At 41.6% G+C, this 15,086-nt stretch overlaps 2 protein-coding genes and 1 non-coding gene across 7 annotated transcripts; 1 reads left to right on the top strand and 2 right to left on the bottom strand.

The window, feature by feature from the left end:
• Positions 1-100: 100 nt before the first annotated feature.
• On the bottom strand, positions 101-172 carry Trnae-cuc (transfer RNA glutamic acid (anticodon CUC)). The gene has a single exon. It is a non-coding gene; the product is annotated as a tRNA-Glu (tRNA).
• A 61-nt stretch (positions 173-233) lies between these two features.
• On the top strand, positions 234-13,470 carry LOC132265343 (F-BAR domain only protein 2). Of its 5 annotated transcripts, none has more exons than XM_059765948.1 (13): positions 234-625; positions 693-834; positions 2,297-3,059; positions 6,558-6,701; positions 8,872-8,938; positions 9,018-9,190; positions 9,264-9,436; positions 10,182-10,423; positions 10,492-10,658; positions 11,025-11,211; positions 11,270-11,443; positions 11,502-12,067; positions 12,564-13,470. In XM_059765948.1, the coding sequence occupies exons 2-13, from the start codon at positions 805-807 to the stop codon at positions 12,656-12,658; spliced, it is 2,781 nt and encodes a 926-aa protein (XP_059621931.1). In that variant the 5' UTR covers positions 234-625; positions 693-804; the 3' UTR covers positions 12,659-13,470. The 5 variants fall into 5 exon arrangements, with proteins under 5 accessions (XP_059621931.1, XP_059621932.1, XP_059621930.1 ...); XM_059765947.1 differs by lacking the exon at positions 6,558-6,701 and adding an exon at positions 4,130-4,462 and having other exon boundaries at positions 236-625; positions 10,320-10,423; XM_059765946.1 differs by lacking the exon at positions 6,558-6,701 and adding an exon at positions 4,130-4,462 and having other exon boundaries at positions 236-625; positions 10,317-10,423.
• LOC132265347 (RNA-binding motif protein, X-linked 2) lies at positions 13,453-14,200 on the bottom strand. The gene is made up of 3 exons (XM_059765953.1): positions 14,118-14,200; positions 13,775-14,060; positions 13,453-13,713 (listed from the first exon to the last, which is right to left on the bottom strand). Exons 1-3 carry the CDS (start codon positions 14,129-14,131, stop codon positions 13,474-13,476), a joined length of 540 nt encoding a protein of 179 aa, XP_059621936.1. The 5' UTR covers positions 14,132-14,200; the 3' UTR covers positions 13,453-13,473.
• Between the last annotated feature and the right edge of the window lie 886 nt (positions 14,201-15,086).

Raw genomic sequence — 15,086 nt, 5'->3', positions numbered from 1 at the left:
TTATGGATTAGGCGTGATTCAGCGCAGTAGAGCGATGAAAAATAGAAGAGAATTCAGTTGTAAATAATTCATTGGTGCAGTGGAAAAGGGGCAAAAAGATTTCCCACGCCGGGAATCGAACCCGGGCCTCCTGGGTGAGAGCCAGGTATCCTAACCACTAGACAACGTGGGATACATCTGCCATGAGCGCTCGTCGAACACTTTCCCACCGCGAAACCCACCAATTCCCCTCCGCTGGCCGAGAATCCCCCCAACGGTCGGCCAGTGGCGGTGGTGAATTTCTTTGACAGCGCTGTCAATGTCGGAATTTCACTGGGTGGTGTCTTTGGCGTGAGAATCCAGCAACTTTTTCTGCCCTTTTCGCCCCTAAATATGTGACTGGCGTGCCGCAGAACAGTTCCAACGCGTGCGTGAGTGTGCTGTGCAGTGACTTTGCGTGACAGTGCGTGCGTGAGCAGCGAGGCGGCGCCGCCAGAGCGCAAGATTTGCGAGTGTGTTTTGTCATCGGCCAATGTTCTCACCTTTCGTGGCTCCGTGAAGAGCGCCTCTGTTGGCGTCTGTGGGTGGCGCTCCACTGCCGTATTGCAGTGCCAGGCGAGCGAGAGGCGGATTGGGGTCACTGGCGGTAATGCAATTACGCGCGCCCTGCTTCGCCTCTTCAGCCAGTCTCTCTCTCTCTCTGTGTCTTCCAGATTCCCGCGGACAGGAGGAGCGGAGCGCCGGGCGTCCGGAGGGAGTGTCTGGGCTGCAGTGGGCTCAATTGATCTAAATTGACTCGAGCGTGATAAATAAATTGCGCCGACAATGACGGTGGACTTCAATGACTACTTCTGGGTGAGTATCAATTAGTCGGCCTAATCTTCCTCCTCGCGAGCATTATGTAATCCCGGGACGGGCAGAGAATGCTGGGCGTTTATTCTCCGTGGTGTCAGTGCAGAGATCCACCGATAAAATTCCACACAATCGCTTCTGTTGTCTGGAGAAGAGCGCAAGGTCGCGTTGGAATTGAGAGCGCGCGTCAAGAGCGCCTCTGGTCAGGAACGCGAGCGGAGGAACAGGTTTCCACTGGGAATCTTATAGGAATTTCAGTGGCAGCAGATTCCAAAGCCTCAGCTGGCTCTAGTTCTTGTAGTTAACGTCTTCTTTGGGCAGTTTATTTATGAGAAAATGTGGTTTCTGAGCTTCTTTTGATGTCCTGAAGAGGATTATTCAAGGATTTTTCAATAAGACTTGAAGTCTTGATCTTGTCAGACTACTTGAGATTAGCAGTCTTCCTCAGAATCCAAGAAATTTGATCCTTTTCAAGGGATTCTGAGTGTGTTCTCCCACTTGAAGTTGGATTGATTGAAGTTATCGACAAATACCGACACTTATCGATACTAATTGCCTGCAATTTCCTTTTTTAACAAAGTTTCAGGGGAAAAATACAAATAATAAGTCCTTCGACTGTTGATTTCAACTGTTTTTCCTCTAAAATTGTCTTAAAAATAAGGAAATTGGAGACATTTCGTATCAATAAGTGTCGATAACTATCGATAACTTCAACCACTTCACCGTGAAGAAGATTAATTGGGATTACTTACTCCCTTAGATAATTTCTTTTGTTAAAACAGTGCCAGCGACCTCAGTAAAATTTGCGTTCAGGTGAAAAACAACTCATTAGACGCCTTTATTGTGATTTTTAGTCAAAAAGTATCAAAAGACCTAAAAAGCGTTGTGAATTCAGAGTAATCTCTCTTAATCCTGCATTAAAATATTGAATTCCAGTTGATTTAATTGGTATTTATAGAGATTTTCACTAAAATATGGTAATTTTATTAATAATCTTTATAAACTAAATCGTCAATTCAATGTATTTAATTCTCTGTGAAATGTTTATGCGCGATTCTGTTTGAATTAATCCAACAAACTTTCCTGCAGAACACTTTTTTGCATTTTCCCACTTGAAAGTCACAGTGTTTGTGGCATTATAAGTTATCTTCTATTCATTTTGCGCAACAATTTTCGAGTTTCCAATGAATGCTCACGGATTTAACAATAGAGTTTTGTTACACACAAAAATTACACTGACGTCAAGAGAGCTTTGAAAGTTTCGAGTGTAATTTTCTCTTTGGGCCACACAAAAATGACGAAGACTCGCAGCGTGCGCGAGATGATAAAATTTGACGACGTTATCACAGAGTTTCTGCCTTTATCTCCATATGTTTTCCTCTCTTTCTCTGCAATTTGACGAGATCTTCCGGTCGCTTGGTGTGTTTGTGAGCTGTTTTTGCTGATGGGCGTGTTTTTTTTGCAGGGTGAGAAGAACAACGGCTTCGATGTTCTTTATCACAACATGAAGTATGGCTTGGTGGCCAGCAAGGAGATGACGGACTTCTTCCGCGAGCGTGGCAACATCGAGGAGAGCAACTCGAAGATGATGACAAAGCTGGCCAACAAGGCGGGCTCGGGATGCGTTCATGGCACCTTTGCGCCCGTCTGGGCGGTGCTCAAAGGCTCGGCGGAGCGTCTGTCGTCGCTGCACTTGCAGATGGTGCAGAAGATCACGGAGCTGGTGAAGGACATCACGAAGTACGCCGAGGAGTTGCACAAGAAGCACAAGACGGTGAAGGAGGAGGAGGCGGGCACGCTGGAGGCCGTGCAGGCCATGCAGGCGTCCATGCACGCCGTGCAGAAGGCCAAGGAGCTGTACACGAGTCGCGTGCAGGAGATGGAGAAGCTGAAGAAGGACAATTGCTCGCCGAAGGAGCTGGAGAAGGCGGAGACGAAGGTGCGCAAGCACCAGGAGGACTACAAGAATCTGGTGGAGAAGCACAATCCCATCAAGCAGGAGTTCGAGCGCCGCATGACGACCACATGCAAGCGCTTCCAGGACATCGAGGAGGCGCATCTGAAGCAGATGCGCGAATTCCTCACCACGTACATTGAGCTGCTGCAGACGAATCACGACATGGTGGGTCAGGTGCACACGGAGTTCAAGCGGCAGTTCGTGGAGATGACGGTGGACAAGCTGCTGGAGCAGTTCGTGCTGAATAAGTACACCGGATTGGAGAAGCCAGGTGAGTTTGCCCTCATTTCCGGCCTTCTTTCTTTCTCACCCCTCGCAAATTGGCGCGCGCGTGGAAAACACACCCACGCTTTAATTGTTGGTATATTATTTTGAAGAATAATATCTTCACAACAAACAAACAAACACACAGAAAAGTTCTCGTGAGCGCGAAAGAGAGAGAATCTGTCGATTTTATTTACTATATCAACTTTCTGCATTGTTCACTTGCATATAAGTTGTGTTTTTTTCTTTCATCCTCTCTGTTTATTTACCTTCTTATTTCTCACTTGCGCGAGGAGAGCAAAAAACTCTTCAATGAACTGTGTTGTCATCTTTGAGTGTTTGTTTTATAATTTGTGTCTCGATTTGGAGACGAATTAATAACCAAAATAATTGCTTAATTATCAGAAAAAAATTTCCTATTTATGGCAAAAAGAAATGAAGAAGAAAACGAAGAATATGCAAAGAAGGGAATTTCTGCACTATTTCATGAGAATTATTTGCTGAGTTTGACAAATTTGTTGACTTTGCGATTCGACGCAATTTGAAGAGTCATTTTGAGTTGTGACAATAACTGGTCATGATATTAGAAGCAGACATGTTTTGACTGAAATAGTGCAGAAAAGCGCCTTCAAACACTCTCTTAACAGACTTGGCTTTCATTTACTACCTCAAAATCCACTGTAAATTCTGAATTTTCTAGTTTTCAATCACTTTCTAAGAATTTTACGTGTTTTTCACTCTGCAAAAACCAGATTTTTCTTCACAATGTTGAAAATGGAGTGAAAAGCGAGTATTTTTACGTGATTTTACGTGATTTTTCCCTTAAAAACTCGCTTTAAAATGAGGTTTTTGGGAAAGTCAAGTCTGTTTCGGGGATGCAAATGGAGTTCAAATTAATGGCTTGACATAGTGGCATGTGTTATTTTATCACCCCCACATTTTCTATCCCCCTTTTGTGAGTCATCAGCAAAAAAAAAACTGTGTGTCTTGAGTTACAATTAGCGAAAAGGCAAGAAGAAGAAGAAGAAGAGATGAAAAGAAATTGAAGACCAAAAAAAGCTCGTGTGTGTTTTGCAGAAATTGTTGAGCTTGATTTGATGAATTGGCCGACGAGTGCAGCTAACCAATCCACACAAAACACACCATCCGCAAACACAATAAATAACACAGGGACAGTGGAGGCGTCCGGCGGATCCGCCGCGGCCGCGGCGAGCGCCAGCACGACGACTGCCGCGCCGGCGAAGCGCGAGATAAACCTGCGCAATTGGTTCACCTCGTCTTCCTCGTCGTCGGCCGTGAGTGCGGCGGCGGCGGCGGCGGCGCCCGAGCAGGAGGCGGCGGCGGCGGCGAAGGACGCCGGCCAGGAGGACGCAGGAGCGCGCGGCTCGCCGAACGCGTCGGTCGTACCAAGTATGAAAAGCACAAAGTCGGGTAGAGGAAGGATGATTATTGGGGATAGTAGTTTGAAGGCAATTGGTGGTAGGATAAGGGACAGGGCACAGCAGACCACTGAGGCGCCACAGGCGCCAGAACAGCAGCCACAAAAGATACAACAGCCAAAAGAAAAATCTTCCCGCCGCACCACTTCCCTTCTCAATCTCTTCATGTCTAATTCCCAGGGTATGATCATCATTTATTGTCAATAATCTCTTGTTTCTTAACCCACAACACGCACACACACCTTAGTTCCATATAGAGATAGAGAAAAGACTCTTTAACGATGTTTGTTGTCCACTTGACAGACAGAAACACATAAAAATAAAACACGCAGCAAAATCATTCAGGGACTCATTCGCAATTGCACTGTGTGATGTGTTACGCGCAAGTTGTGTTTTATGATGGCCTTTAACACAATTTTAAGAGATAAAACACCAGCGGTATTTTGCGTCTAAAGCACTGAATTGCAGTGATTTGAGCTGATAAACTGAGAAAATGGCTTTAAAATTGAAAATACTCGATTGAAAAACGATCCAAAAACCATAAAACTTTAAAAAAAATCTCTTAATTTTGATTAAATTGATGGAATTTCAACAAATTCCACAATTGACACTTATTTCTTCGGTTAAATCAACAATATAACAGTTTGAGATTTGCAAATATATAAAAGGGGGAGCTCAGCTTATTTTCCGGACATTTCTAACCCTACTTTTTACCTGAACTTGTCTCCAAATCCTGATTTTACTGACTTTTCCTCAATTCAATCCTTTCTGCAGTCTTTTATCAATGAAATTCCTTTCTGACCTAAAGATTTTCTCCTAAAATTTCACTTGCATTTTCTTCTCTAATCTGACAACCCTTTTTCCCGGCTGAACCCTTTTTGGTACTAATACTAGAAAATCTATTCTTTGCAAATCAACTTAAAGACTTCAAAATCAAGCAAAGTAAACTTAAATTGATTCATTTAAGCATTTTGACATAACAATTGTCTGAATACCAACAAAAACGCCAAATGTGTGACTCAGAAGTGTGTTAAAGGCTGCATAACATATCACAGGCTGTGATTGAGAATTGAGTCCTTAGTTTGAACACAAGAAGCTGTTATCACAGTGATTGTTTTGCTATAGAAAAGTGTCGCAAAATTGTTCTCACTCATCTTATTTACGTGCGAACACGGAAAATTTCACGCTAAATTGAACATCACACAGACACTGTTATACTTTTGATCTTCTTCTTCGCTACATTTTTACAAATACATTTTATATTGTTTACTGCGTTAAATTCCAATTCACAGTTTTCCATTTATTTGCTCTGTGCATTTTTATCTTGGCTACTCTTTTACATGTTTTTTACTCAATGTGTTGATTGATAACGCAATAATATTAATAACCTGGCAAAGGAGATAATAACTAATGATTTTTCTAAGCTTCTTTCACATGCGCGTAACTTCGATGGCAGGCAGTGTTTCGATGTGCAGAAGCACAAAATGCGATAAATCAATAATTTTGACTTTGAATTAATGCTGTTGAGCTAATTTTGGCAAATTGAATTAAATTGAAGGCATAAATTGATCAATCTTTCGCAATTCACCAATGCAGTTATTGTCTCCTTGAGTTGTCACAATCATTCTATAAAAGCTATTTGCGGCGCGCTGTGAGACAACATTTTGTAATTAATATCTCGTCAATTGCTGTATTTTCCACATAATAATATTCAAGTGAGTCAAAGAGACAATTGTTCACATGGCGCAATAATATTTTGAGAAGAATTGAAGAATTTTCCATGAGAGAATTTGTCATTTTATTGCTTTTGCTGTTTAATAATTTAAAAAAAAAAATCTTAGGCGCCTTTTGCAGAAATATTTACGCACTTTTTTCCCTTCGATGTTATTTCTTTTATTATTCTTCCAAACCCCCAGAAATATTTCCACTTTGTTGATTTCTTGAAGTCTGGAGAGACGAAAAGTAAATTTACTGATTGATTATGTTGATGAAATTTCATGCAAAAGACAAAAAGAAAGAATTGTCTCATAATGAGAAATTGTGTGTGTCGAAAACATGTTTTGCAGGAAGTCGCGAGAGTCGTGACAGTCGTGATTCTCCATCAATTGAAGTGTTGTCAGCACCAACAAGTCCAACAACTGAGACACAAAGTCCAACAACAACGGCAAGCAATGCACAAATCGGCAGAAATCCGTTGAGGGGATCGAAATGTAAATTTTTCCGTTTGATATCATTTTCTCTTTCTCTCTCTCTGTTTCTTATATTCTTCATCTCTTATAATTTTTTTTATTTCCTTCACTTGTGCTTGCAGTTTTCTTGAGATTGGTTGTTGTTGTTGATGTTGTTGTAATCTTTCTTGGTGGTTTTTTTTTTATCTTCTTCCCTATTTCTAATGCTGCGCTTCTCCGAATTGACAGTGAGATTTTGCAGCGCAAATGAGGTTGAAGTGATTTTGCCTTGATGTTTTGCATTTTCTCTTCCCCGGGAATGGAAAGAGCAAAATTCATAGTTAAATGGATGTTTTCCAGCTCTTTAGTTTCTCTCAAGAGAATTTGTGCAATCGCAAAGTGCTAAGAAATGTAGATATTATGAATATTTATGGTGAGATTTCTTGTTATTCAAGCTTCAAATGATCCAAATTCGTGTTGAAAGATTGTGACCTGGATTTAAAAGTGTTTGAAGATGACTTAAAGCGCCGGAAATGAAATTAGAGTAGAAAATGAGACAATTATAGTCATTCTTGTGTTAATATAGATTGAAAAATATTCAATTTATAGCGAAATATTCAATATTTTGCCAATGAATTTATCTTAAAGCAAACATTCTTGGGGAAAACCGAGAATATAATATCTTTTGAGCTTTAGAACTTTAGTTGAAGCAGTTAAAAATCGAAATTTAACCGAAATATCTGAAATTCGTGACAGAATAATTGTAGAGAGAAAGATAATGGGCGGAGCTTAAGAGTGGGCGGAGCTAGAGAAGTTCTCTTAACATTATTTCGCTTACAATCTTCAATATCAGCTGAATTTCTCTTAATAATTCGAATCGCCAGTGTGAAATTGGAGCTTCTTTGTGAGCTTCTTGGTCACATTTTCTTTCAGCTTCGACGGCCTTCTCTAGGCTAGAGCAATTGGAGTGTGTGAAATGATTTCTTATATGGTTTGATAGCTGTTGTTGTTATTTCTTAAGTGATTCACACTTAATACATGAATAATTTCTCTATGGTTTGTTAATCACATTTTCACTCTTCATGACTTCTTCCCTCTGGTTTTAACACACTCAGTTTCGATGGATCTTTGGTGTTTTCTTGTTCTGCAGCACAAAAAGCTATGCTTGGCTATCAGTTGATCGCAGTTGATTTGAAGGCGTGATCGCTGAAGAGGCGGAAGAAAGTGGTTTTTTTTCTCTTGTTTGGGGGAGAAAATGAGTGTGGAAATTAAGCAATTGATATGTAATTATCGCACCGCTTTGTTTTATGCTAATTGCAAACTCTCGTGCGTGTTCTAGATTTGTTGTTATTTCTTCTATTTTCTCTAGGTTTGGAGAAATTTGTAAGACAAGAAAATCTTGTGGAATTTTTACTCACTTGTGCTTAATTTATTATTTGTAGTTCTTCACATTTTTCTTCATTATGTCGTTCATTTCTTAACACTTTTGGTTCTTTTTTTTCCTGTATTTGTTTCTTTTCTGGTGAAGTGATAAAAACACGTACAAAATCTTGTGGGCGGGAAGTATTTTCTCATGCTAAATTAATCCACCATTTTTGGCACAAATGTTAACAAAACACACAAACACACACACATGAAAAGAAATTCATTCATCATTCAGTGAAATCCTTTTAGTTTTCCATCAACTGCGTCCTTTGTGACTATATATAATTTTCTGACCTGAAAATTAAATGTGAGAAAAATGTCCTGAAAAGTAGGATGATTTTTCTTTCCCATCCCATAAATATAATTGAATTTGACAATGTTGTGCTTGTTGGTTTAATTTTCTTTTCCGGTTGAAGAAGCCCTTATCAAAATTGCGCTACTATTCCCAATAATCCTCCCACACTTTTTTATTTATTTAGTTAATTCTGTGTCTCTGCATTTCATTTACAATTTACACACCAAAAAAAAATAATAATAATGGAGAAAGACGATTTCTTCCACCTTTCATTGTGTTGATTTTTGACTTTTTTTTTAATTGGTTTGTGGGTTTTGTAATATAATTAATTATATTGTAGATTAATTTTTACAAAATAATGTTTTATATTCTCTTTGTTATTGTTGCTGATTTTCTCACCGTGCATTTAATTTTTCACACCTCTTTTTATTTTGGCGTTTTTCGTGTGGAGAGAAGAATTTGATGTGATTGTTTTCTCTTGTTCGGTTGCAGTTTCAGGATTCCTGAGAAAGACGAAGAAGGTGAAGAAGAAAAAGGACTCAACTGAGAAGATTTCCAAGTAAATGTGCAATTTTTAAGGGTGGTTTTTTCCCACTGGAATTTCTCTCTATCTTTTCTCTCTCAAATGATTTTCACAGCGAGGAGAAGGAAGAGACTGTGAAGTCGGAGAGCAGTGCTGTTGTTGCCGCTGCCCAAGTGTCGAAATCTCCGTCTCTGATCGCCCCGACGGCGACGCCGGAAGTGGACGAGGACGGCTACAGTGTGCAACCGAGCGAGCCAAAGTGGGAAACGCTGACGAACAGTGAAAAGGGTAAAAGAAAAACACACTCTTTTCGGGCACTCTTCCAAGGATTCCTCAATCTCTCTCTCTCTCGCATTCTCAGGTGGCTTCTACTCCAGCTCAGACAGCGATTCGGACGACAACGAGCGCGACCGGAAGATTCACGTGGAGATCAAGCCGCTGAACAACGGAACCGCCCCAATTTCCGCCAGTGTCGATGAATTGCGCGCCACTGTGGAGAATTTATCGCTTTCGCCACTCGGCGGGGCGCTTTCTGTGAGTCTCACGTGCGCTTTTCCTCACTCTCTGCCAGCGACATATTTCACTAAACATCCCCTGATTAATCTCGTCAAACGGGCGGAAGCGTTGCGTCAAAAGCCTCCCTGTTTTTGAAGGGTGTTTTTGAATGAAAGTTAGATAAAATTGGGCAAAAATGATGAAAAAATCCCAACAAAGTTGATTTGTTAAAGCTTTCTTTGCAATTCTCATGCAAAATTAAGAAAGAATTCAAGTTTTGTGAGAGAATTTGCTTTACTAAGCAATATTTTTATTGATAAATGTGCAAAATGCTCTGTTTTCCACCCTTTTTGAAGGGGTAAATTAGAGAATATTCTCAACAAAGCAAGTTTTTCGCGATTCACAATAGAAATTTTATTGTTTCTTTGTCTTTAATGTCTTTTCGTTTCGGTTTGAGAGGCAAATTTTGCTTTTTCTGACGTAAAATGATGAAATTAATTAACTTTTGTGTGACTTTAATGCCCTTTTGTGGTGGGAAAAGTTGGGGGATTTTAGTGAATTTGACGCTATTTGTTCCTCTCTTTTTGTGTTATCACACTATTATTTGTGCCAATCTTTTTATTTTCTCTTCTATGTTTGCCTTCTGTGTCTAATTTGGTGACTTCAAACACACACACACATTTTGTTTGTCTCTCTGTTTTATGATGTCTTAACATGCGCTTTTCGGGGGTTGCGAACTCTGACTCTGTCTTCCTGTGTTGTGTTGTTGCGTTGAATGGTGAAGGGAAGGAGAGTGAATGGCAGTGACGAGGCGCGCATGAAGCGATCAAAGTCACTGTCACAGCCTTTCGGTGGTGGTGGAAGTGTTGTTGAAGGAGCGAAAGATGGGAGGGATTTACAGGGCGATCCTTCATTTCAGCAGCAACATCCACAGAGTCCGGCGGCGTCCAACGCTTCGACGCCCACCACGACGCATCCTTACGCGCCACTGCAGAGTCCCACGCTCTCGGCCTCCAACAGTTCCAAGTGAGAAATTATCTGCTTTTGCAGAGCAAAATCACATTTTTCATGTGTGTTTTTGTGCTTTTTTCCAGCAACAAGTATGCAGATTTGGGTGATATCTTCTCGGAGATCGAGGATATCACGACTTCTGCGCCGCCTTCGGCCACACTGACCAAGTTGGGAAGGCAAATTCCCACACCGACTTCAGCCAGCAGCATTGCCATCCCGCGGCCGCCGTCCAGGCGATCAGAAGCAGCCGGTAAGATTCCTGTCAAGTCTCAAGATCACTTCGTAAAATCGATGCTTTTCATGAAATAACAGAAATGTTAAAAGATTTATCAGATAAAGAGTCTTTTTTCACTTAATTTGTTTGAATTTTATAATGTTTTGCTGAATAATGATCTATTTTTGAGCTCTTTTCTGATTTTGAACTATTTTATTGAGTCAATTTGTGCTTCAAATCTTGAATTTAAGTTTAATTTCAGCACAATTTACAGTCTAAATTGTGTTTAAAATGATAGATTGGAAAATCTTGACCAAGAATCACAGTCAAGATGAAGTTTTTCATCAAATTGTGTCCTAAAATGTCCTGATAAGGTGGTGAAATCATGTCTGTCTTTCGCAGGACGCGGACGCGTGAGTCCGTCCGCGATCTCCACGATTTCTCGCGCGGACAGCGTCGGGAGTCTGGAGTTCCGGACTGCTGGCGTGGGAATTGGATCGTCCAGAGGTCCTTCGCCGCTGACGATCGGCATCTCGGACACAATTCCATTGGCTGTGGCCTTTCATGAGATGATTCATGCCTATTTCCGGTGAGATTTCACCTGAAATGACGAGATTTGGAGAGTAATTTGCGTGTGTGTTTTGCAGCGGAAGCGACGAGAGTCGGTGTCAGGTGAAGATGAGCGGTGATATGATGCTGTCCTTCCCGGCGGGGATTGTCGGGGTGTTTGCCAATAATCCCAATCCTGCGAAGCTGGGTTTTCGCATCAAGAACATCCAGAATCTCGAGAATGTCGTCCCGAATAAGCAACTGGTGACAATGTGAGGATTTTTTCTGTGGGTTTCACGCGATCGTGAGTTGATATTTGGGGTTTTGCAGTGATAAACTCCAGTCGACGAGCTTCAGCACGACGCTGGAGTTCAACATGCCGGCGCTCACGGCGCTGCTGCGTCGCCAGTCGGAGCAGAATCCCACGGCGTCGTACTTCAACGTGGACATCCTCAAGTATCAGGTGCGCCAGAAGCTGGGCGCTTCGTCGTGTCCGTTTCAGCTGGTGTGCTATTGGAAGTGCGAACCGACGCACACGGACATCAAGATTGACTACAAGTACAACAGTCACGCCATGGCGGCGCCCACGCCGCTCCTCAACATCTCCATCACGGTGCCCGTGGACGGCGGCGTGCGCAATGTGCAATCCAAGCCACACTCCGCCTGGCTGGGCGAGAGCAATCGGCTGGTGTGGAACTTCACGGACATCTCGCAACACTCGGACAACAACGGCGTCGGCACGCTGCGTGCGCGCCTCGAAGTCACCAATGGACCATCGACGCCGGCCATTCTGCAGACGCAGTTCAACTGCGAAGGCACAACGCTGTCCGGCATCGAATTCGAGCTCACCGGACCGGGATACAGGCTGTCGCTGGTCAAGAGGAGATTCGTGGCTGGTGAGTTGAAGAAACGTTTTCTGCTTTCTTTTTTGCATGTTTTTGTGCTTAAATCGACAGAAATTGAACGGAGATTTTCCTATAATCGATACGGTTAAGAGATTTTAACGTATTTGGAAAGGTTTTAGTGGAGAATCTCAATGAAAATGTCGCAAAAAGACTATCTGTGAGTGAAGAATATCAGCTTAATCGATTGAAATACTTTCAATCTTCAAATCTCGCTTTTAAGTCAAGTTAACAAATGAGTTTTTGCTCGGATTTTCACTTGAAACGTCCGGAATTTACAGTTTACCTCGTATTTTGCGGTAAATCATGGGATAAATCGCAATCTTCGACGCTATTCTGATGTGAATTCAAAGAAACTGAACATTTGAAAGCGTTTTATGTGTAATAATGCTAAATAAACCTGGTTTTTTGTCTAGTTTTATGTTCTGAACGGTGAAATTCTGTCTTCTAACATGCTAATTTCGTTTGTCTGTTTGTTTGTCTTTCGCAGGAAAGTATATTTGCGAAGGCGACGGAATTCGCAGCGGCGCGACGCCGACGTCGCCGCTCGTGAGCTCGCCGAATCCCTACTCGAAGGCGGGATAGCAATTGGCCAGCGAACTTCTCTGAGCTCTCTCAATTCTGCCCGTTTCGCTGTGCGACGAAGTGAATTTATCGTACCTTAACTTACGCCTAGGTTTAATCCGTTGAGTTTAATTAATCACTTTATCATTTTCGCATAAAAAAACATTTTGCGGGAACTTGTTTTGTTTCCGAAAGTGGTGGAAAAGAAAAATTCGATGAACAGAAGTATTCTTGTGAGTCCAAAAAATAGTTTGTAAATCAAGAGAAGAGAGAGCTTGAATTGGCTTCTGTGTTTTTATTTTTTTTGGATGGATGCGGTAAAAAAAGGGCATTTCACTGGCTTTTTGTACATGAATTTATTATTTTGTTACTAAAAAAAAATAGCTAAAAAATGGCGAAAAGAGGAAACAATGAATGATGTTTTAGAGAGGCGTAATCACATTTATAGATAGTATAAATTGGAGAAAAGAAAAAGAAAATGAAGATATTGTGAAGTGATGAACGATGAAATCAAAAGCAGGAGAGTTGATTTTGAGATCCCATCAATTTTTTTAAAGTATTATTCATATATGGAATTGTGCATAATATTTGTTCTGATGAAACACACGACAATATTAGTAGTCAAATCTTAGAGATACTCAATCACGCGCGACAGGATTAAACTGAATATAATACAGTAACTTTGGAGGATTAATTTGTCCTTTGGCAGTGTTTTTTTCTTTCTTTTGAGTTTAGAAGAGTAACACGAAAGATATTCCACTATGTTTTAGACAGACGAGAGAGAGAGAAAAAGGAGAGAAATTAATGAATAGATATCATGATTAAATGTTAAATCTCTATTTTCTCTTCTGCGCTTTTGCATCTCTGATCGGCAATCGTTCTGGCAGACGAAAGTCTCCTGTTCGGGAGGACTTTGAGGATGAGCTGCGCTCCTTCTTCAGCAATTCCACGGGGATTTGAGGCTTTGGCGCGCATCCTTCCAGCTGAAGACGCCGCGTTTCCTCATCCATCTTCTCATTGTCCTTCGGCGCTTTGTAGTCACTCACGTGATCCACTCGCAGTGTCTTTCCCAGCAGCTGCAAAGGATGAAGACAATTAAAGTCACTGAGAAAAAACTCAAACTGTCCGGGAAACTACCTTGATTCCATTCAGATTGTCCACAGCCAGAATCGTCGAGCGCTGATCTTCGTAGCAAATGAAGCAGAATCCCTTCTGTTTCCCCGTCAATTTGTCCCTCACGAGATTGATGTTCACCACCTCGCCGTACTGCGAGAAGACGGCAATCACGTCGCCTTCGGTGAGATCGTAAGGAAGCCCTCCGACGAAGATCCAAGCGCTGCTCTTATACTGATCGTGCCAACTTGACTTCGTGCCGCCGCCTTTCAGGTCGTTTTCACTCAATTTGAGCACGTTTTTCATGTTCCTGCGAAGCCGAGATGGTTAATAAGGACTTGTTTGTAGTTAATCAGTGGATTCTTACGTTAAAGGATTCATTTTTCCTGTATTTTCTGGTGTTTTTCTGCTCTGTTGTCAATGATTCCGGGAAGCCCACGTTTGTTTACGTTTTCGCCTACAGTGGAATTCCGTAAGAGGCGCTGCAATCTTTTGCTATAAAATTCAAAACTGACCGTTTTGTTGGTGAAGATTTTGAATGTATTTTTGCCAAAAATTAATTAAATTGAATCTGAAAAGCCCAAATTTGGATCATTTGATGGGTTATTGTCCACCAGAGTTTAATGACTGACAATTCTCTCATTTGTATTCCAATCGAAATCGTGTCAGCGCAATTTCACAGTCACTTTGTGGAGGGGAAATTGAAGTTGTGCCGATTGATTACGCGCGTAATCAATGGCCAAAGTCAATGCCGCGACTTGATTATCAATTCTGCACCCGCTGCGAAGCTCTTTCGCAAAAAAGCACCACAGCTTCGGCTGTGTGAATTTGTGCAATGCTGGCCAATTTTTCCAATGCAGGCGCGAATTGATAAATATTCATGCAGAAGCGTTCGAGGCACGCAGTCAGTGGTCAAGAGTCTCCGGGTGACGAGCGAATGGAATGAAATCCTCGTTGCTCCTCTTTTTCCTGCTCTCGGTGAGTTCTTGGCGCTCCGCGCGAGTGGATTGAAATTGTCTCTTAATTGCATTCCGCAGCCAATTCTGGCCAAACCTTTCCTCGGCACTCTCTTCGGCCCCAGAAAGGATGCCAGCGAGAGCAATATCAGCGATCTGAGGGACAAGTCAAAGGCTGAGCTGCAGGTGAGAATAAAGGATGTGGAATGTTTGAAAAGAGCTCAAAGAGAATTTTATTATTGATTTTGTATCCAAATTTAGCGACTAGAAAAGCTTTGAGACTCAATTGAGACTCTTTTGAATCATAAAATGTCCTTTGGCAACGATAAATCTGGCGTTTGATGTTGATTTTGGCAGATTTTTGTGTTAAAAAAGGTAGT

This window comes from Phlebotomus argentipes, unplaced genomic scaffold (genome assembly GCF_947086385.1).
Source record: "Phlebotomus argentipes unplaced genomic scaffold, Phlebotomus argentipes genome assembly contig_2, whole genome shotgun sequence".
Lineage (NCBI taxonomy): Eukaryota > Metazoa > Arthropoda > Insecta > Diptera > Psychodidae > Phlebotomus > Phlebotomus argentipes.
The sequence above is the reverse complement of the archived record's forward strand: the minus strand, read 5'-3'. Positions and strand labels throughout refer to the sequence as shown.

What these genes read in the sequence shown, in the direction of transcription:
- LOC132265343 (XM_059765945.1), top strand. Translation starts at nt 805, where the DNA reads ATGACGGTGGACTTCAATGACTACTTCTGG. An exon ending in TCGGCCTCCAACAGTTCCAA is followed by an intron (nt 10,424 to 10,491) that starts GTGAGAAATTAT and finishes GCTTTTTTCCAG; the next exon opens with CAACAAGTATGCAGATTTGG. An exon ending in ATGATTCATGCCTATTTCCG is followed by an intron (nt 11,212 to 11,269) that starts GTGAGATTTCAC and finishes TGTGTTTTGCAG; the next exon opens with CGGAAGCGACGAGAGTCGGT.
- LOC132265347 (XM_059765953.1), bottom strand. An exon ending in ACAATCTGAATGGAATCAAG is followed by an intron (nt 13,714 to 13,774) that starts GTAGTTTCCCGG and finishes CATCCTTTGCAG; the next exon opens with CTGCTGGGAAAGACACTGCG.